This window comes from Micromesistius poutassou (assembly GCF_964030765.1).
Source record: "Micromesistius poutassou genome assembly, chromosome: 20".
Classification (NCBI taxonomy): domain Eukaryota; kingdom Metazoa; phylum Chordata; class Actinopteri; order Gadiformes; family Gadidae; genus Micromesistius; species Micromesistius poutassou.
In genome coordinates this window covers 6668486-6691034 of record NC_140290.1, presented here as the reverse complement: position 1 = coordinate 6691034, position 22549 = coordinate 6668486, and the positions used below count along the sequence as shown (strand labels likewise).

Genomic DNA, 22549 nt, shown 5'->3' with positions numbered 1-22549 from the left:
TATTAGTCGTACCCACCCATAGGTTTTTAACAGGTTTGTTTTTATTTATGTTAAAACAGATTTGCTTTATGTCATTCTTACTTGATAGATATATTATAATAAAGTGTTATTTTATAGCAAAGTGTAACATTCAATTAAAAGAGTTGTAAGCCACAGCGGTGATAAACATTTGACAAATTGCCTTAAACCTGCAGTATGTACAGTAGGTTTTCCCATTAGAAGCCTCTAGTGGCCTGAGTTGCAGCTACAGTTAAAACAATTAAAAAAGAGAAAAATCCCTGGATGGATAGAGTTAAAAGCCACAGCCAAAAAGTTACATAGTGTGGGTTTAAAGTGCCATCACATTGTTATAATAAAATAAAAGAATAAAAAGGATGACAACACAATTGAGTGCAGTGATGAGGTTGGGCCAGGGAGTGCCCGGGCTCCGTGCCAGCTGATCTCTGCTTCCTACCTGGTCGCTGCTCTCTGCGATGGCCACCAGCATTCGCTCCAGGGCCCTCTGGAGCCGGCTACTGGCTCCCAGCAGCGACTCCTGGTCTTCCAGCAAGCTCAGGACCCCCGTGGACAGGAGAGGAGGGTCATCCAGAGCCACAGTCCCCCCTGGGCCTCCGTCAGGCTCCGCTACACCAGACCAGTCGATGAATGACTCGTCCGCACTCGACTCGCTGCCCTGGAAGCTGTCCGCTGCGGAACCTGGAATAACACACACACACACACACACAAAGTAGACAGAAAGCAAACACGTTAGTTATCATTCAATACAGTTTAACAATCCCGTACTTTGGATGCAGGGATGAAAATTGCATTTTTCTAACCATAGGGGAGTTAATTGCTTCATAAAGAGGTTAAGTGTAAGTAATGCCGCTTTTCCACTGACAGTACCAGCTCGACTCGCCTCGACTTAGCCCGCCTTTTTTTGCGTTTCCATTGGCAAAAAAAGTACCTGGTACCTGGTACCGGGTACTTTTTTTAGTACCACCTCCATCGAGGTTCCAAGCGAGCGGAGTAGGTACTTTTGTGTGACGTAAACAGGCTGCTGGCAACTGATTGGCCAGCGGCTGTAAACGAGAATAATAACTCACTTAATAATAAGTTAAGTTGTGTCCGGTGTGGCTGGACACACGGATCAGCGTTTCACCCTGTGTGTCCTTTCCCGGGGCTAGAGTTAGGCTGTGCGTGGTTGTGTGTGTCCGGTGTGGTTGTGTGTGTCCGGCGTGGTTGTGTGTGTCCGGCGTGGTTGTGTGTGTCCGGCGTGGCTGGAGTCCACGGACCCGCGAGGGGGACACAGATCAGTGTTTCCCTGTTTTGTTTTAGTGTCGTTCCTTTCCCAGGGCTCGAGTTTCGCCTCCATCAACGTTATCGTATGACAACAATAGACGCTCAGTCATTGCGCTTTTTTTATTTTTATTTCCCATCATAACCTTTCCCGGGAATCAGGAAATAGTCTTGATCAGATTCAGATTTTCCCGGGAATCCCATCTCCCGGGATTAAAACCTAATGACGACCCGCCCACGTTGGAGAGGTTCTTTTCTACGACCCGCCCACGTTGAAGAGCTACTTTTTTAGATGGAAACGCGATGTGCCTGGAACCAAACCGAGTCGTGCCGAGTTAAGTCGTGGCGAGTTGAGCTGGTACTGTCGGTGGAAAAGCGGCATAAATGCACAAAACAGATGTATATAGACAAACATTCGTGGTATAGAAATGTATGTACCTGAATAACATTTGTTTAGAAAATACACTTAGTCATCATCTAAAAATATTCTCTTGGGACAACATTGGGGTAAAATGTAAGAAACCTATACAAATATTCCTTCTGCACTTACTATACATAAGAAGCATGCATGCTACCACCAACAGGCCAATGACTGTTAGTGCTCCAGCAAAACTCTTCCCTCAGGTTAATAGTAACAGATAAATCTCTTACAATGTAAAATTATATTTTTAAACCATTATATAGCTTCACGTTGTATACAATCATAAGCCAACCAAAACTTAAATGAAAAGGTAACAAATGTTAGGTCAGGTGGCATTCATTAATCCCAGAAAATGAATTTGGGCCAACAATTTAAGTGGTGGATAAGCTTTGAATGTGTCTGGTCTTCAATGTTAACCTTGATATAAAAGACATGGCGCTACAGCACGTCACCATGGCTGGGGCGTGTATTGACGGAATGGTCAAACACATTGCTGTTCTGAACGTGATGGATGCGCCCTTCAACAGGAACTTAAGGTGAAGGTAAGTGATTTAAAAGGTGCAATGCACAAAATAAACGTTTATTTCAGATTTCATGATATCAAGTGTCATAAGTTATTATAAGATTGGAGAAAAAGTTATATTATTTTAAATTTTATAGTGCAGTGTCTTTGGCATTTATTGATCAATAAAAGGCCTGATCATTATGAAATAAACCCTTTCGGTCAACTCATTTAAAAGAAGTTTATAACAACAAAGGTTTCTTTAAGCGTGGCTGGTCCTTGTGGAAATTGAACCACTAACCTCGTCAGTGTTAACACCAGGCTCTACCAGTTGAGCTAAAGCAAGCACATGATCCAGGGAACTGAATAGTGATTACCTCACCCTTTTAATATTTATTTCTCTTTTTTGTGTTTCATATATTTTAATTCATACATAATTTTACATCATGCAAAAATATATATTTGTATTATTCTTCTTTTATTAATTTATCAATACAATATAATCACTATGGGTTATGGTAAGATGCCGGCTCTGTTTCAAGTGTTTTAAAACGGTACAACTCTTTACAAGGTAGAAATCATTGACACATTTGATGGTCCCAACAGCCTTTCTTGTAAACCAGTTAGACAAGGACTGCAGGACTGGTGACTGGCAGTTTTCTCTTGTAAAATACCAACCCATTTAATCTTTACCATCTCACGCAAAATTATTGCCATGTTCCTCCTGTGTTAAAGGTCCCATGGCATGAAAATTTCACTTTATGAGGTTTTCTAACATTAAGTTGAGTTCCCCTAGCCTCCCTATGGTCCCCCAGTAGCTAAAAATTGCATTAGGTGTAAACCGAGGAGTAGCTATCTTACTCTGTCTTTGAAAAAAGGATCGCTGAAATGCTTCGATTTGGCTTCCAGTGTGTGTGTGTGAATACACACACTGTAACGCAAGTGTTTTTTGTTATTTGGATAACCGTTCTGCTGTTGGTGTTATGGCGCATAACACGCAACACAATAACGCAAACTTGCATAAAGCTCCCATTTGGTGAAAAGACTAGACTGCGTCGGGTTGGTTGAGAAGGAATTGGAAACCGCGACATGGAGGAGAAAAGGATTGTTGCCCAGGATTGTCCGTCGGAGCCCCGCTTTAGCTGGCAGCGGGGCTGGGCGGGCAGCCCCAGGGGTGGCCAGCGTTCAGCAGGCAGCCCCGGGGGCGGCCAGCGGGGCTCTGATGGACCACTGCCGCAGGAGCAGGGCTGGGCAGGCAGCCCCGGGGGCGGCCAGCACTCAGTGGGGCTCCGACGGACAATCCTGGGCAACAATTCTTTTCTCCTCGTGGTCGTGGTTCCCAATTCCTTCTCAACCAACCCGACAAAGACAACCCCGGGCAACAATCGCGGGCAACAATCCCCTTCTCCTCCATTTCGCGGTTCAGTCTGTACTTAATATTGACGTGGAAGTGGAAGAACCAGAGGCGTCTGAGAACTCGACGCAGTTGTTTGAGATTCATAATATCATCCGGAGGCGCAAACAGTTTTGACCATGATAATATATATTATATTATATAGATATCAAAATATAATATGATATTATTTAGATATAGAGCTCCAGGACTCCCGCCGGAGCACCCAGAGTGTTCAGTGTTCCACTGTAAACACTAGCGCATGGTACCGTGGCCGCAAGCTGCTCAGGGCCACACCCCCACCCTCCACCTTGACCCGCCTCTAAAAACGGCACGTTTGTGGAAAGCTCATTGTGGGACTGGCTCGTAGTGGCTGTAACTCTGCACCAAGGCTGAATTTCTTGAACGTCTTCAAGTACTGTACTAGGGGCCCACTAACACCTATATTAAAGCATCCATAAAATAGCATGCCACGGGACCTTTAAAAGGCGTGACCATCAGACACTTCATGTTTCATGATTTGAGCTTTTAATCAAAGTAGCAGCTTTACAAATCAACAATTTGCCATAGAAGATTGTACCAAAAGCCCCTAAGCCCCATAACAGGACCCCCCCCCCCAATATATAATATGAGCAGCATGTCAATTCAAATAATAATAATTCAAAGAAAATATCCAGCAAGCACTCAATCAATCAATCAATCAATCATTCATAGACGGAAATATTTCATTGTTCAGTTTGAAATCTAACGTATACTGGTTTGACCTTTAGTTTTCATTTTTAAAGTTGCCATTGCATTGACCTCAAGTAATAAAGCAGCTGCACCGATATCGTTTAGTCTGGTTTGAACCGGATAGAAGTTACCGGCGCTTCAAGTATCTCAAGTTTTCCCTGAAACAAAAACTTTATGAGGAAAAAACCCCTGCTGCAAAAGTAAGCAAGCTAGCAAGGGCTACCAAGTACAAGTGGCAAGCTCTAATTTGTTCTTCCACGAGGGAAACCTCAAAAAGGGCGGGACGCTTGACAGTTTTTAATGACTTTGGCTTCAAACTCGACCACCACTACCCTCCGCACCCTCCGATCGCCCCGTAGCGTACGGCAGCGATCAGAGCGTGAGCCACTCCCACTCGTAGGAGTAGCATCGCTCCTCTACCAAGAAACCCTGGACGGACTTGCCTGCGGAATAGAGGCTGAAAGGCTTGGTGCGGAGCCTCTGCAGGGAGGCCTCCGACCGGAGGTCAGAGTCGCCGGGCAGCGGCAGAGGCTCGGCGGCCGAGGCCAGGCGCAGGCTCTCCACGTGGAGGCCCATGGTCTCCTCGGCAGCCGCCGTGGTCTTCAGGACGTCCTGCAGCACCTGGTGCAGCCGGTAGTTCTGCTCCCGCAGCAGGTCCCTACGGGACGACAGTGGAAAATGCATCAATAAAGTGCATTTCTAAAGAAGTGGGCTGTGGGTAAGATTCGAAAGTTGTAAAGAGAGAAAGATGAGCAGATAAGAGCAGACAAGAGCGGGCAAGGTTTAGAAACTAAACAACAAGAAAATAAAAGAATGTGTCTAATCAAATGTGCCATCCATGCACTTTTGATTGACACGCAAGGTGGATTCCCCGAGCTAATTGCGGAAATGATGACCTGATTGGTCAGAAATAAGCAGGGAGTTTATTTCTAAGATCTAAATAGACCTCTGAAGATTAAGTCCTGCCTCCGAGGCTCCCGATTCTCTCGGTCAAATTGAATGATCGTACATAACAAACTCTGTAGGTGGCGAATAAGTAAAAGCTGCGTCACGTTTTGAACTACACACTTTTTCCATCTAGTTTCAACTGGGTTTTTGGATTATCGGTGCCGTTAAAATAGTAAACGGTTATTAATGCTACTTTAACGGCACTGAAAATCCAAGCTCATCAGAGGCAAGCAAAGTAAAACTAAATACATGTTGTTCTCACAATGCATTTAACTCACTCATAGTCTAATTCATGGCGATGGCAGGCTCAACGAATTACACTCAAAGAATAGCTCTCGTATCTTTCTTTCAGCAGCACTAATTAGCATGTTTGAAAAATAAATATATATATATATATATATATATATATATATAAATATATATATATATATATATATATATATATATATATATAGTATGTATTATATTCTTATCCCCTCATGTGTGTGTAGCTGTAGTTCTATGGCCAAGTTTGATTGAAACAAATACTCAATACTTTCTGTTTTTTTTTTTTTTTTTAGGTATGTCCAGTTGTGTGTCTAGAAATGCTTGAGATATACAAATGATCTCACGTACTATATAAACTACACTGTAGTCGACTGTATCGGACTGCATTTTTAATGTTCATGTTTTTACCGTGTCTGTGTTGTCATGTTAAAAGGCCTACTATAAAAGCGTATAACCATGATAACAATCCCCTCTACCTTTCCGAGGTGACCACTTCCAGACCGCTGGACTCTCCTCCAGCGAGCGTAGCGATATCCCCTCCTCGAGGCTTCCCCATTTCTTCCCCATCCTCTTCCTCCTCCTCCTCCTCTTCCTCCTTCTTCTTCTGGACGGTCTGGAGGGGCAGGAGGGACAAGATAGACAGGAACCCCGTCATCATCAGTCTATAAACGTAGCCTCACCTTCCCCACACAACACACAGCACTACAGTCCAGCCTCAGAGTTTGCTGGCCACCATTATTAAAAGTAGATTCAAAACCAGGCAAAGTGCAAGCGGCAACAAACACGGAACTTATGCGAGAATGACCGCAAGCACCCTGATAACTCCCTCCCCTCCGTCTCTCGCTCTTGGAGCCACTACTGGGAGACAACAGTAGTATCTTTGTGCTGCTATGGCAACAGGTGTGCTCCACTCTAACAGTGAGTGGCGATGGTGGTGCTGGTGGTGGCAGAGCAGGAGGTGGCTCCCCCTGTTGGTGAGGAAACGGAACTGTGACGACGTGAGAACACCAGAGAGTAAAGGAGGGATTGCACTTCTGCACCGAGGGACTCAAAGTCATGGGTGTAGCCTACAGAGGCCGCCGCCGTACCTGATGTGCACCTCTCAAAAAGGGTCATTACACGTCAGGGCCCGCCCCTAGTGAGCCGCAAATGAACTGGAAAACCTAGCAGTGAAGACTTACTGCTACATTTTCAAATTAATTTATGATAAATAAGTCAAAGAGGTTGACATATACTGTATTCTGGTACAACCTCCTGTAGTATCAAAGACATCTTTGTGCTATATAGATCACCTGCTGTCAATGAATTGTGAATTTTTGACTCACTGACACAGAGCCCATAACTATTTGTTGCAGAAGCGAAAGGCAACTATACTTAACTATACGCGCTGTGAGTCACGGTGTTGTGTTGGCCTTCAGGCAACAACCGCCACTGTTAAGCTGTTGAGCTACAAGGAGTGCTTTCACCTTTACACAACCTCCATGAAGAACATTAGGTTCTAACATTAGGACATTCAAGTAATATTCTGTACGATTTGATCGGAATGTTAATAATATATTTGACTTCATATAATCTATATTAATTTTATGAAAATACTTCAAAATTAAAAGTTGTACGTCTTCAGGAACTAGTGACTGGGTGGCTTCAGGGAACGGTGGTCGGGTGAGATGTGGCTCGACCAATGAGCCCATAGTAAAAGTGTGATGAAGCCAGCCGTCACCACAGAATACTGATCGGAGATGGCAGCGGTCGCCTCGCGTGCGTAATGCCTAACGATGCGACAAACGACTTTCTGATGCGGGGCTAAGAGTCTCTGAGGCAGGATCACTGCGATGGTCACAGAGGCTGGCGTGACGCGGAGAGCGTTAAATAAGGCCCCAGACGGCAGAGGGAAAAAGAACGGGAATGCTGCATTCCGGAAGAAGGAAATAGCCGAGTCAGAGTATGTAGCCTAGTTCAGAGATAGGACCTGCTTTACCCTTTTGGACTAATTGAAAGTACTCCCTGAATAGCACACTAAACTGCTCTCTAACCACCACTCTAAACTAGCCTCTCTATAACTTACACTCCAAACTATACACCAACTACCACTCTGGAAGCTGAGAGAATGCTGATCCCAACAGGGACGTGAGCTCTGTCTCATAAGTGTTAATTTGGTCCCCTGGCAACTGAATGAACTGCATCTCAAAAGCCCATTGAGTCAGCCCAGAAATCAGTAATCATAGGTTTTTAACACCCACCAACAATAATGAGATCAAAAATATTACTCACTAAAACGCTGTGGCAATTATAACCTAAAATCTACTCTTCAACGTCAAACAAGTTGGACCAGAGAAGGCTGTGGGCGCTACAAGATAGGACAAACAGCATTTATCTAGACGCATGTGATTATCAGGCAAGCTTACATAAACACCCCGTCCGTTTAGACGCAGGCCAAAACCTGCCATGCAACAAGGCCAAGATGCAGAAGAAGATTAGCTCAATCCTTTGAAACAAACAAGCTCATCAGCCAAAAGGTTCTGGGTTTCATCCCCAATGAACTCAATCAACCTGTAGGCAACCCTTGAGCAAACCCTAACCCCTACCTGCTCAATAACGAAACATACTGTATTTGTATTCTCTATAAGTCGCAATGGATGAAAGTATCTGCTGAATGACTAGATAGTCAAACCTAAGGATCAGTAGGCCTTCATTGAGGTGTGCTTGCACAACAATGTTCCACTGACCTTCTGGACTGCCCACGCAGCGTTCCTCAGCTGTTCCTTCAGCCGAACCACCTCGGAGGTCAGCTCTCTAACCTCCGTCTCAAGCTTTCCGCAGCCCTCCATCTCCTTCAGGGAAGAGGTCCCCCTCTTCTCCATCTTGGAGTGAGTCTGAATGGAGGAGGAGCCCAGGGGCCTGGGACCGATCCATGGAGTTTCTCTCTCCTCTTCCACCTCCTCCTCGGGTTGAGTCTGCATAGAGGAGGTGATCTGGAGGTCCCGCTTGCTGATACGTGCCAGCTCCAACTGCTGGGCGAACTCCACCGACATCTGTACTATGACCTTTGGGGATCGTATGGAAGATACATAGCAATTCAGTGACTACTTATAGTTTGCTTGGGGAATTATGTCAGTGTAACAAGCTTTTATTTGTCTAACATGACAAGATGTTCTGAGATGTTCCCTCATGGAAGTTGCCAGGAGCCACGGCCGTTATCATTGCAACAAAACAACAATGCGGTTCTTTTTGAGGGACTTTACCACTAGCACCGCAGTCCAACATGTAACCAGTCACTTTGCTGCAGGCTACTGACTTGTATTTTAGAGTTTGAAGGGATAATCATTTATTTACTGATTTTGAAGATTAAATACTAAAATTAGATACGTTCTCATATTTGCTAAATATATTCCTTTGAAAGTACATCCACTGTAAAATATCTAACATTGGGAAGGAAAATCAATAACATTACATCCGTTTAACTTTATATTCCTTTTAACTTAAAATAAAAAAATTATATAATATTAAAAAGGAATATAAAATCTGTATGTGGTTCTATTCCAGTCAAACCATAGCTTAACAATTGATTTTGAAGCCTAACAACCATTCCTCAGTTCCCCTTTGAACCCCTTTTTCCTTAAACATCTAATGGTCACTATACAAGTCCCTTAGGGAGTCCAGAAGGTGCAACCTACCTTGGCCACCTCCTCCTCCACACTCTCCCCGTATCTCTTCTCCTCCTGCAAGGTTCGGCCCCCTGCTGCGGTTTCTCCTGCTCCTTCCCCTGGTGCACTATCCAGACTCCCTCGTCCTCCTTCTCCTCTGTCTCCTCCTCCTCCCTCCTTCTCTCCCCTGCCCACCTCCTCTCGGAGCCTCCTCAGCTCAGAGTTGTGCTCTTCCTTCAGCGAGGCCACCTCCTGGAGGTACTTGTGGTAGAGAGCCTTCCTCAGCGCCTGCAGCTGAGTGGTCAGGCCCGATGACCTCACAGACTCTGACTCCGTCCCTGACTCTGGCTCCGCCCCCGCCTCGATGCCGGGCTGGTGTTCAGAGAGGAGAATCACAGCAGAGGAGAAGGGAGAGAGAGCAAGAGATAAGAGAGCGAGTGAGGCCGACATCGAGTAAGGAAAAGGCTAAGAGAGATGGAACGAGAGCGAGGGAGGAATATCAAAAAAACTAAACGAGCAGCACAAGGAGAACAATATCGCCTTATGTATCAGCTTTTCACCCAGACACGTGTCTTATTCGACCGCACCAACTCTGATAGGCCACAGTAAGAATAAACACAACGAGCCAGTGTCTCTCTAGTCTCTCCCATCCCCACAGGGAGTGTAGAGGGATAAAGAGAGTGTCTGCTCATGAACCACGCGAGCAAAACCTTCCCGTCAGCTCACCGAGACACTAGCAGCCTCCTCTGGATCCCCATTCACTGGTGTTGGCTTGTTGACATGTTATCTCAAGTATACTATTCCCTTACCGACACTGCTGTCGAGCAAGCCAAACTGTATTACATTTTAAATAACAAACTTGGTTTTGCAGCACTTAAATTTTCTGTTGTAACTCCAACTTGTATATCCTTACAAGATTCCTCCTTCACATATATCCATCCATGACACACACACACACACACACACACACACACACACACACACACACACACACACACACACACACACACACACACACACACACACACACACACACACACACACACACACACACACACACACACACACACACACACACAAGCAAGGAATGGCAAGGACGAGGACAAGAGCAGCACACCACCCCAGTTGCATAACCACTCACAGCTGTAAACGCACACACACACACACACAGGAAGTAGGATTGCTGAGGGGGCTGCAGCATCCCCTATTGGCGGGGGGCTGTAACTGCAAGCTAAAAACTTCACTAAACAAATCCATAAAGAACTTTTGTTTTTTTTAGAGAAGCTATAAGTCTATTAAGCAAAGTTGTTTGTTAAATAGTTGGAATCCATGCTTTGGTTTTTTTTCTGTGTTTCTGGTGTGCAAACACAGAACACGTAGCTAGGTGAAAAATCAAGGCGGTAATGTTGGGTTTGTCTAACCCTATGTGTCCAAAAATAATATCTGATTTCATAATAATGGTCCCAACCCCAAACAGCCAGAACCCACGGTCAAAGCCTTGTTGTGGGTAGTGAAAAGTGAAAACTGTCCTTGGTGTCATGCTTCTCATATGCCCTCTCATGTGTCATTGTGTCTGCGTTATTCTATTGCTATTCGTGGTTCAGCCAACAATGAATCCTCTTCTGATTAGGAATAAACATGCATTCTGTGTATGAACAGTCTATCGCTGAATAGGACACTACGCTGCTTTGACACACACACACACACACACACACACACACACACACACACACACACACACACACACACACACACACACACACACACACACACACACACACACACACACACACACACACACACACACGTTGTAAACGGTGGGAGTGAATCTTGAACTGGGGCAGGTTTCGGCCCCAAGGCCATAAGAGATGGCCATTCTTCCCATTTAGCGTCTCATCTCTTACTGCCTCCGTGACCACACACACACCACACTCCCTATTCTGCTCTCAGGGAAAGCTAGCTTAGATTCTAACATAACACACAAATGGAGAAATGGACAGAAGTTTCCAACCTGTATGTTTTCGTCATGTTGCTCCGGTATCTCAGAGCCACTCACTGATTGGACGCTGCACAGAAAGACAAAGATATTTATTAATATATATGATCATAAAAAACACATCAGAAAGATGTACAGAATTACTAGGAGATGTTGTAAAACATACATATATGTATGGTAGCATTGTTACATGATGCTACAATCATATCATGGCATTATCCCTGCAATACATTATCTGAATACTGAACGTAGATGTACTTGGAAAAAGATAATTCGTAATATAAGCGACAATAACAAGTGTTGCACTGTTTGTGTTTTCCCTTGCACATATAACCTAACTATTGTTATGGCACAGCTTTTATGAATACTTGATTCTGATCGGTCAAATACAGCATGCTGTATGCATGTCTGTTATTTCTGAATAGCAGACCTCTGGTTTGAATAATGGACTGTTGCTATGGTCACAGTTCAGGCAACAGTAGAATCAAACTGCCATTTATATTTAGCTGCGTCACTCTGTCTGGGTTTGTGTTGCAATAATGTAATGTGCTGTAATGCTGGACCTTATCCTTTACATGAGGCATATAGATTAAAAGAAAATTAGAAACAGCAGAGGGCAGTGCAGGCAAGCTTTCTCTTAAATAGTTTACATAAACAGGTCAACAATAACATAATATGGACATTATCTATATATCTGGAGTATGAAAAAAGTGACTTTCAATTCGCTTAAACATCAATTTGAACAATTAGCTGAAAAATACATTTTTGAACCGTATTAAGTCTATTATTCAATCTTTACTAATAGTAAATCATTTGTGCCACCGGGAGATTCATTAATGTTCTATTCCAATCAACTCTTTAAACATTAGCCAACTCTTATATGCAGGAGATCTTGAAACATCTATATAGGTTATCGGGACAGCAACACGAGGTAAGTAGGACTTTCGAATAACCCTGTGCATATTTAATAGGTAAAGTCTTGAGAGTGGAACTGAAGTGTCCTCTCAAGCTTCCATGCTATACAGAAATATTTCTATATAATTTGCGCTCTAAATACTGCAGTACAGTAAGAAAAATAATTATTCTTTCGAAAAAATTTACATTGCAAATGTACAAATAATAGTATTTATATTGTATACTTTGGCAAACCAGTAACATTTTTTGACTCTTTATGAATTTATGTGGCTCTTCTATATTTCATACTATTAACGATACAGTTCAGTAATATAATACATTTGATCTATGAAGACCAAAAAAAATGTAAGCATCCTTTTTTACTACCTACTAGCACTAAATGAGTTATGAGCTACGGTTGATAACCTCATGCATTGGGGAAATAATGTGAGGGAAGGGAATGTTTTACTGCAATGGAGAATGTTTTACTGCAATAAAATCAAGCACCTGCTCTTGCTTTCCAAACAAACACACAACCTTCACTCGCGGAAAAGCGGTGTCTAGGATTACTCTGGCTGTGGGTGCTATCGGGTTCACTGCGGAGTGACACATTCTGCTCATGTCCTCTCTGCCTGTCTCGTATGGAGGAGCCATGGAACAAACAGAAGACAAGCGAACGCAATAAACTGCAATATTGCTCCAGAGCGCCTGCGGGCAGGCAGACGACATAATCACATTCCTGCTCCAACCGCGGCTTCTTTTGCTGCTAGAGAGCTAATTTTTAGGTTTCTAGGAAATTGGTCTTTTGTGGAAGTTCTCCGCGAAGCAATAGTACATAATGAATGAATAAATTAAGAAATGTGATCTCGGCGTGCTAAGCACATTAGCACAAGAATTGAATGGCTTCATCGCAATATGGCCAAAACTCATTAATATTCAACCCTTAATAACTTTTAAATCAAATAAAACGGTCAAACGGTATCTCTACAGATGCACAATTCGAAGATGAACGAGCCACTGAGATCCTAACCGAACACAAAGTAACAAAAACAAAAAGATTGGCTTTTATATTACAAGATTGAAATCATATTTCTTCCTGTTGACTTGGGCGAAGGGTCTTTCTGCCTCTCACTACCGCAAACCACCTACAGGCCATAAGAAGAACTACACCTTAGTCTCCTCCGCCTGGGCCTCACTAAAGGCTAAGTTATGGTTCCACGTCGACGCAACGCAAGGACCACGCAGACACTTCGACGCAGTCGTGAACCTGTTTGGTTCTGCTTCAAGTTTTAGTTAGAGGACCAATCACAGCCCTTTCTGCTGCATCGCCTTGACGCAAGGTTAACATTTTTTGGGAGGCGCACGTCAGGCCCTTGCGGTGGAGGCAAGGAGGGGTCCGCAAGGACGTAATCGGTCCGTAAACCGCCTTGCGTTGCGTCGACGTGGAACCACAACGAAGCCTTAACAACAATGGGCCTCACTCACGGTCACCATCCACTGCTAAATCACCTGAAGTGGGTGGAGGTGCTGTGGGTGGAGGTGAGCTGGTGCAGGCGCTGCTCCAGCACCACCAGCTGCGTGGCGTGGCGCTCCTCGGTGTCGGAGGCCAGCTGCGTGTAATGGGAGCGCAGGCGCTGCAGCTCCTCGCGGTGGCTCTCCTCCAGCAGGAGGCGCTGCCGTCGGGCCTCCTCCCTCTCACGCTCCACCTCCTCCCCCACGTGCTCCGCCTGCTGCGGGCGTGACATCGGGGCCGGTTGCCGGGCGGCCAGGTCTGGAGGGGACAGGTGTTTAAAATAGACAATCAATTAAAGGACAAATAGTCCGAAAAGAAGCTTGACTTTAGCAATGTCTAACGATGGGAAAAACACCAAGTAACTAATCTTCACAAAACAAATCTGCTAAGGGACCCTGATAGACGAGTCGAGTGCGTGTGGATGCTCACCCTGTCCGGGCCGGTCCCCCGGGTCCCCCGGCCGGGTCTCCAGGGAGTGCGTGTGGGCGGACGTCTGTTCTTCCAGCAGTTCTAGCTGTGCAGCGTGGATCTGAGACAGGCTGACCCGCTGGGCCTCCAGCTGCAGCCTGCACTCTGCCTACACAACGCAGAGACGCATAATCATATGTTATGTATCAGGGCTGCAGCGATGAGTCAATGGATCAAGTCCATCCACTCATCCTTTGAGTCATTTATCATACCACAATTATCAACACATTTGCTTCTTGAAGGACCAGTGTGTAGAATCTAGCAGCGATTGGCCTGTACCAGGAGACATTTCCTTTTTACTTAATCGCAGGTCGGTTATGAAAATGAATCAGTTTAACAAATCCCAATCGGGTATCTTTGTCATAGTCGCCATGCATACTGTTCATGTTGTAGAGCATGGCGGAGGAAACAGCTTATCGTGGCTTGCGTGCGTGCGTGTGTGTGTGTATATGTGGTTAACTGCATTCAAAAACCTATAATTATCACTATCTGTTAGAAATATTGATCATTTATATTGATAGAAGTCCCTGCTACTTGCACTGCGGTAGGTGACTTGATTGATTCATAATATTGGTAATATTTATGAATCATTTATAGACAAAATGATTAATCGATGAATCTGAAATAAATATTGTTTGATTAATCCATTATGAAAATGATTGTCAGTTGCAGCCCTATTACATATTATTACATTAACACATCCTGCTTCGATTTCACAAACCCAATGCCCAACCAACGGCAAAGGCAACAATAGCAAGAAAACAACAAACAAGAAATCTAATCATCATAGCAGGTACTCATTTAAGGAGCCAAGTAATAAAGTAAAGCTAAAGGAGATCCGGTGCTGTGTTCCACTGTAATATATTAGAACAACCGCAATCAACACAGCATAATCACCGGTCTGCACCTCCATCCAATGGAAATGGATTTGTTAATAAAACATTTCTTTCGAGATGGAGAGAAGGAGAGAAGGAGAGAATTCTTGAGGACAACGACGCAAGGATCCAGAGAAGAGGAGGGGAGGAGGAAAGAAGTAGGGAATAGTGAAAAAAAATAATAATAATAATAAAGAAAAGAGATGAGGGGGAATATGAGATTAGGAGAGAGGAGAAGTGAGGAGATTAGGAAAGGCGAAGGGGCGAAGAGATGGTATAAGACAAGAGGAGGGTCGAGGAAAGATGAAGAGGACATTGAGAGGATGGGAGAGGAGAGGAGACACGGGTCGGAAGAGATGACAACGGAGGAGAGGTCACAAGGAAAGGAGAAAGGGGGAGAAAAGATGAAATGACATAAGATGAAAGGATCGGAGGGGAGACAAGGGGACAAGGGAGGACTTCAGATAAGAGGAGACAAGGAAAGGAGACAAGGGGAGAGAAGATGAAATTACATAAGATGAGAGGATCAGAGGGGAGACAAGGGGACAAGGGAGGATGTCGGATTAGAGGAGACAAGGAAAGGAGGCAAGGGGCGAAGAGATGACACACGATAAGGATCTCAGGAAAGGAGACGAGGGGGTGCAGCCGATCACATCACATGAGAGGATGGGGGCCGAGACAAGGGGAGGCGTGGAGATGATCAATCCCACGGCGATACAGAACAGACAAGTGGCTGCCGGCCCTCGCCCTCCTCTCCGGTCCGTTTCTCACTCTGCATTAATGAGAACTCGGGCGTTCTGTTCTGTTTGGGCGTTCTATTCCGTTTGATGCCGGGTCAGCTTCTGCGCACTCTGCATTTTAAATCAGCAAGGCCGTTGTTGTCACATCCTCGTCGCCACTTGTTCACAGACCTACGGCCTCACCCGCGTGGTGCAGAGCACTTAGCCCAGATAGGATTGCTTAAAAATATGGAAATTAAGCCACCGTCATTGCCTGGCAACCCGGTCTCAAACACTTCCAATGGAACATTTAGAAATATCCTTCCTCCTCCCTCCCCCCCCATAATAACACATTTGTAGAATTCACCGCAGGTTGCTTTGGGCAAAGGCTATCTATGATAATTCTTGTGCTGTATCGATGGAGAAGGATTTTTAAAAAATTTGAAAAGTAGAGGGTAGGGGGAACGGCGCCAGCAATTATCATGAGATGAACAACCGGTTCTAATCCGCTCAACATGCCTGCTAAATGACGACTTAATAAGGTCCCTCACTTCAAAACGAACCCTCATTTCATCCCAACAATAATGTGTTCAAATCCTCTCCCTTTGCTCTCCGACCCACACTGCGCGACCTTTCCCTCGTGTGACCCGACCCCCCATCCCCCCTGGTTCCATCAAACGACGGGGGGCTCCAAAATCAAACACCCCTAAAAGCCACGGAGGTGGAGGAGGTAAGGTAGAGTGACATTTACATGTTGGGCCGTGCTCTCTCTCTCTCCAATGGCCCGCTCTCCTTGTACCACGGCCGGCTCCACTGCAGCTCGGCTCCTCACCTGAAGAGCCAATCAGAGAGGGAGAGGAAAAGCGGTTGGGGTCAATGATGTCAGGTGAAAACAGACACCAGAGACAAATGATGGGGATGAGTTGGTCACGTGACCACCTGCTGAGAAGGGGATTGGACGGTGAGAGTTTAGTGTTTTGTTTATGATAGATAGACTGTGAGTGTATCATAACAATTAACGTTCATTTTGTGTGATAGTGCAGAGCTTTAATGTGGATCTGTGGCTTTGCTTATTAGACATATATTTTCTTTATGCTAAAAGCATGAAGAAGTTTACAAGTCGACGTGTGAGAATCCAAGCGTCGGATAAGGTCTAGCCAGCTATACGGTGTTCTTGTCTTGACTCGCAAACAAATTCATGGAGAAAGATTAACAACCGTAAATGCTCAGCGGTTAATACACTTGTGATTAATGGTCCCGGTTTTTCCAAAGACTAACAACAACAAAGCAGCAGCAATGTTCCTTCACACTTCTCACGGCCAGCTCTCCAAGGACTGTTGGCTACATAAATAATACCATCCAACGAAAATAAATGGAGACAATTCTTCTAAAACAGTTTCAAGGCAGGAGGTGTAGAAAAACAGGATAAAGAGACACATTATTCTATTTACAAGGGTAACAATTCTTATCATCATTACGGAGATGCAGGGACACCACAATCCATACGTTTAAAAACAAATGTTTCATAACTGTGGAAACGCTCCATATATGTTTGCCTCCAAGTCCTTATTAATCAGACACTTCATACTAGCTTTTGAGACCAGGCTAGAACGGCTAGAAGAATATTAATATTGCACACTGTCTGGCTATATACTCTGCATCTTTTATCTCCCCAATATTTGCCATAAGGCTGTTAGGTTTTATGGGGTGAGGAAGATTGCGTAACATTTGGTTTGCATTTACACCAAAAGACCTGCCTGAAGCTATGTCACGGATTTGAGTGAGACCCTCCGGATTCTCAAAGAATTTGCAAATCCACACCAATTAACTATAAAAAATAAAAAAAACAGTCTTGGCACTTAAAAGCACCCGGCGAAAGCATGTTTCTTCCTAATGAAGAGCAGTATTTAATCCCTCAACACGATTACTCCCACGCGCCGCGTTGCTTGTGTTGATTGCTTAAACAGGGCTCATTACGGAGAAGGAAAAATAAATAAGCTGGTACAATGAAAGTACCCCACAAAACGCCGGCTTCTGCGTGCGTGCGTGCGTGCGTGCGTGCGTGCGTGCGTGCGTGCGTGCGTGCGTGCGTGCGTGCGTGTGTGTGTGCGTGCGTCATATTCACAGCAATGCAGGCGACTCAACACCGTAGGGTAACAGGTATCCGTGCAGGAGAAAAAAGAGAGAAAAGGCTTCCTCTGCAACAGCTCTGACATGCCGTTTTAAAAGACTTATGAAGACTGAATAGATGAGGGGGTGGATGGCCGGGGGGGGGGGGGGGGGGGTTATTAATGCTGAAAAGGACTGCAGCGGCGGCAGCAGCAGAGGCGTCCTAGCAGAGCACCTACCGGCTTGGTGATGAGGGTCTCTGCGTCTCCTTGGCAGCGGTGTGTGGAGCCCGCCTCGCTGCCTCGCCTCTGATCCGAGCGAGACGCTGCCTCGCTCTGCATCCCGGCTCCCACCGCCGGCTCTGCAGCTCTGCCCAACTCCGCTACTGCCAGCGAGAGCTCCTGTTGCTCCTCCTCATCCACCTCCACCTCCTCCTCCTCTTCCATCTCCATCTCCGCCTCCTCTTCCCCCCTTTGCCTCTCCTCTCTGCTGAAGCTGCTGCTGCTGCTGCCGCCGGCGTCTGCTAGAGCGGCCGCGGCGGTAGTGGCGGCGGCGGCGGTGGTGCTGGCTTTGCGCTCCTGCTTCGACCGCTGCCGTCTCTTGCGCCTGTTCGACCCCAACCCCGAGGCTGGGGCTGCTGGGGCTGCTGGGGGCTTCTGTGGGGGCGGGGGTCCGTCCCCTGACGTTGCCGTGGGCGACGTGGTCTGCAGCGGGAGGAGCCTGTGCGGCGCCGGGGGGGCTTGCTCCGCTTCGGCCACTTGTAACTGGGACCGGAGGGACTCGACCTCCCCTTGCAGGGATTCGATCCGTCGCTGGTGGGCGGCCGAGGCGTCGGGCTCGGCCGGCGCGGACGCTCTGTGCTGAGGTTTGGAGCGCCGCCGCGGCTCTCCCTCTCGCTTGGCCTCCGTCGCCGCATCCCGTTGCCTCTCCAGCCCCGCGGCGAGGCTCTTGTTCAGGGCGAGAACCTTCCCGTGTTCTTGGTGGATTTCCAAGAGCTCCCCCTTCAGTCGCTCCAGCTTGCCTTCGGAGAAGCTCAGCTTGTCCGTGACGTCGGAGAGCCGGGCGATCAGGCTCTCCTTCTCGTTGGAGAAGGCGCTGAGCTTCTCCATTAATTCAGTAGTGTCTTTTTCCATCAGTGCGGCGGCTCTGTCTCCGCGGCCCTCCCTCTTGACCCGTCTGCCGCTCTCCTCCTCCTCCTCCAGCTCCCGAACCTGAGATTGCAGGCTGGAGATTTTAGCCTCAAATTCGAGCGTCTCCTTCAGTGTCCTCTCCTCCAGCTGTGTCTTGGCCTGAATGAGGCAGGTGTACTCCCCTTTGAGCTCTTGAAAGTTCACCTCAAAGTTCCTCTCAGCGAAGGAGAAAGTTGTGCGCTGCTTCTCAATCTCGTCCCTGAGCCCGGCCAATTCCTTCACCTTCTGATTGTTTTCTGAAGTGAGAGACTGCACCGTTTTATTCGCCAGGTCCATCTCTTTTTTCAAAACGCTGTTGGATTCGTCCAACATCCGTTTTTCCGACTCCTGCTGTTCAAGTTTGCTCCTCCAACCGTCGTCTTTCTCCCTCGCCTCGTTCTCCAGTGTCTCGACCTTGGTCAGTAGTGTGTTGTACTCCCTCTCCACTTTACCCCTTTGCTCCGCCCCCTGCCTCAGCTCCACCACCTCCACCTGGAGCTTCTGCAGCTGCTGCACCAACTCCTCCGCCTTGGAGCTGCTCTGCGCCGTCTTCAAGTCCTCCTTCAGTGCCAGGATCTGCTGCAGGAGTTCGGTGCGCTCCGTCGTGAACACTGCCTTCTCCACCCCCAGAGAACCCAGTCTGTCCTCGTACGTCGCCCGCAGCTCCTCCAGGGCCCGCTCCCGCCTGACGGACGCCTCGTTCAGCAGGTTCTCCGTGTTGAGGAAGCTCTCCCGCTGCAGGTCCTCCCTGAGCAGGATCAGCTCCTCTTCGTGGCTGAAGAGCAGCTGGGTCCTGAGCCTCTCCAGCTCCGCCTCCTGGGACTGGGCCATGCGATCCAGCACGGCGTCCTTCTCCCGCTCCAGCATCTCCAGCTTGATCTTGTAGTTGGTCACCTCCGACTCGTGCTTGGCCTCCGTCTCCAGCGCCGCCTCCTCGGCCGCCTCCAGCTGGCACCGGAGTCCGTCGCTGATGCGCTGCAGGTGCTGCAGCTCGGTGTGCCTGCTGCCCTTGCTGAGCGTGAGGTTGTGGGAGGCCTTCTCCGCCACATCCTTAGCCTGGCGCAGGTCTTGGAGAAGCTCCTCCGCCTGGGCCTGCAGGTCGAGCTTCTCCTGCGCCAGCCCTTGGAGCTCATCCTGGGCCCTCCCGTGCACGGTCTGCGACTCCTGCAGGGTCTCCTGCAGCTCAGCCAACTTGGCGTTGAGATCGTCGACGTCAAGGCCGTGCCGTTCCTCCTGGGCCCTCAGGGCGTCGAGCTCAGCCCTGTGTTGTTGGGTGAGCCGCTCTACTGCCGCCCCCTGCTGCAGCTGGAGCTCCTGTTTCATCTGGACGATCTGCTGGCCGTACATCTCGTCCAGCTCCGCCCGGAGGCGCTCCAGCCTACGGAGGGACTCCTCCTCCATCCTCTGGACCGCGTCGCCCTCGGACAGGCTGCCCTGGTGGCAGCGCTTCTGGAGGTCCTCCACGGTGCCCATGAGCTGCATGACCTCACTGGACGACGTGCGCTCCCTCTGTCGGGAGGCGGCGAGCTCCTCCTTGCAGCTCTCCAGCTCTCTCGTCCCCTTCTCCAATTCTGATTTGGAATTCTCCAATTCATCACGAGAGCTTTTCAACTCTGTCTGGAGTTCTGATTTGGAACTCTCAAATTCTTTTGTGAGGCTTTCCAAATCTCTAATTGTTTTTTCAAATTCTAATTTGGAATTCTCAAATTCATCCTTGCAGCTTTTCAACTCCATCTGCCCTTTCTCCGTTTCCCCCTTGAAATTCAGTAGTTGAGCTTTACAGCTTTCCAACTCTCTCACCCCATTCTCTAGTTCCACTTTGGAATCGTCCCACCCACCCTTGCAGTGTTCCAAGTCCACCCTGGTGCTCTCCAGCTCCCCCTGGCACCTCTCAAGCGCCTGATCCTTCACGAGGCAAAGTTCATTCAGGCGCTGCTCCGAGGACTTCAGCTGCTCCTCGAGTTGAGCGAGAGAGCGTTGCTGTTCTGAAACGACCCTCGCCTGCTCCGCAATACACGCATCTTTCTCGTTCTGACTCTGGGCGTCCGTTTGGGACCCGCTCCTTACTACCTGGGTCAGCTCATCACGAAGCAGGGATAGAGATCTCTCGTGCTCTGAGATTATTGCATTCTGCTTCGCGATCAATAGGTCCTTGTCTCTGAGCGAGTGGGCAAATGATTCCTCGCTAGCCCTCGATGAAAGTGCGAGCTGACTTCTCAAGTCGGCCAATGACTGCTCCTGGCCTGATATGAGGTGTTCCTGTTCTGCGATCAACTTGTCCTTTTCACTCAGCTTCTGTGCAAATGTCTCCTCCGATCTTTGGCGAGCCTGAAAACACAAGAATGAGTTGTATAAGTGACAATACATTACATTACAAAGCAATCTAAAACTAAAATCCAGATTAAAGGGATACAAAGTCTGTAAATTGACAAGTGCCTTGCGAGTCGTTTAATTTACAATCCTCATAGTGCGTCCAGAAGGGGAAGTTGCTAGGTTAGCATTTCATTTCCGTTAGCCGCATCCATTGACTTGCAGAGTTACAGTAGCCTAGCTTCTGCCCATGTGAGTGGTATACAGTTTTAATTACTTTCAGTCACTCATTGAAAACAAGTGCCAGTAACAACACAACAAGGTTGAAGTTTGTCTACAAACCCAAGATAATTTTGCAGTGTTTTTGACACTGTGATTTTCTATAATCAGCTGCTCCTGGCTGGTTGTTGTGCGCAATGATTAAGGTTTCAGTGGCATATCATTCAGTGACTAATAATGACAGAGCCGAAAGCAGTGCAGAATTATCTGTGTCTGTAGCCAAACTACAATCTTGTTGTGTTGTTCCTGGCACTCGTTTTGAATCAGTGACTATTCTGAACCCCATGGCAATCTTTGGAAAGTAATTAAAAGTAATTCAAATTAAGTCCCCTCACGTCAACAAGAGCTATGCTATTGTTACTCTGCAAGTCAATGGTGGCAGCAAACAAAAAGCAAACGCTAACCCAGGGAACTCCCTTTTTGTACAAACCATGATGAATTTGAACTTGATTCCTCTGAATCAGTGCAATCACCAATATACAGATTTCTCTGCGTATTCCTTTAACATAGCCCTAAGCCATTAACAACAAACTATATTAGAGACAGAGAGAGCAAAATAGAGAAAAGAGAGAAAATAGAGAAAAAGCAAAAGAGATGGGGAGAGAGATTGTTCAAAAGGGAAAGAGAGGGGATGAGAGTTACAGAGGGCCATGAAGACAGAGCGATTATCAAGCAACATTGAGACAACACGACGCATCATTGTCGTCTCCAAGTCTGGGCAGCCGTGGTCGTACCGTCTCCATCTGGCTGAGTTTGTGCTCCAGCTTGGAGACGCCAAGCAGGTGTTCCTCCCCGCTCCGGACCTGGGCTCCCAGGTCCTCCAGCTGCTGCTGGTACTGGACCATCTGCTGGCGGGCCTGCAGGAGGTCCGCCGCCGTGCTGCTGTGGGTGGTGTTCCTCAGGGTCTCCCCGGCCTGCAGCTAGGGGGAGGGGGAGGGGTGGGTGGACACCGCCGAGGGAGGTCGGGGAGGGTTAGCATCGATAGGCAAAGGGTGGGTGATGAATGCTCGGTGTGCGTGGGTGCGTGGGTGT

At 47.1% G+C, this 22549-nt stretch overlaps 1 protein-coding gene across 3 annotated transcripts in view; it reads right to left on the bottom strand.

Moving 5' to 3' along the window:
• Positions 1–22549, bottom strand: part of akap9 (A kinase (PRKA) anchor protein 9) — a 73484-nt gene that overhangs the window by 35337 nt on the left and 15598 nt on the right. For all 3 annotated transcript variants that reach the window (XM_084485013.1, XM_084485014.1, XM_084485015.1), the window contains 11 exons: positions 22252–22437; positions 17999–21256; positions 16402–16482; positions 14018–14165; positions 13585–13846; positions 11197–11251; positions 9216–9557; positions 8268–8585; positions 6018–6154; positions 4770–4984; positions 455–696 (listed from right to left, as the gene is read on the bottom strand). In XM_084485013.1, the coding sequence (XP_084341139.1) occupies positions 455–696; positions 4770–4984; positions 6018–6154; positions 8268–8585; positions 9216–9557; positions 11197–11251; positions 13585–13846; positions 14018–14165; positions 16402–16482; positions 17999–21256; positions 22252–22437 (5244 nt within the window). The remainder of the gene's footprint in view (positions 1–454; positions 697–4769; positions 4985–6017; positions 6155–8267; positions 8586–9215; positions 9558–11196; positions 11252–13584; positions 13847–14017; positions 14166–16401; positions 16483–17998; positions 21257–22251; positions 22438–22549) is intronic.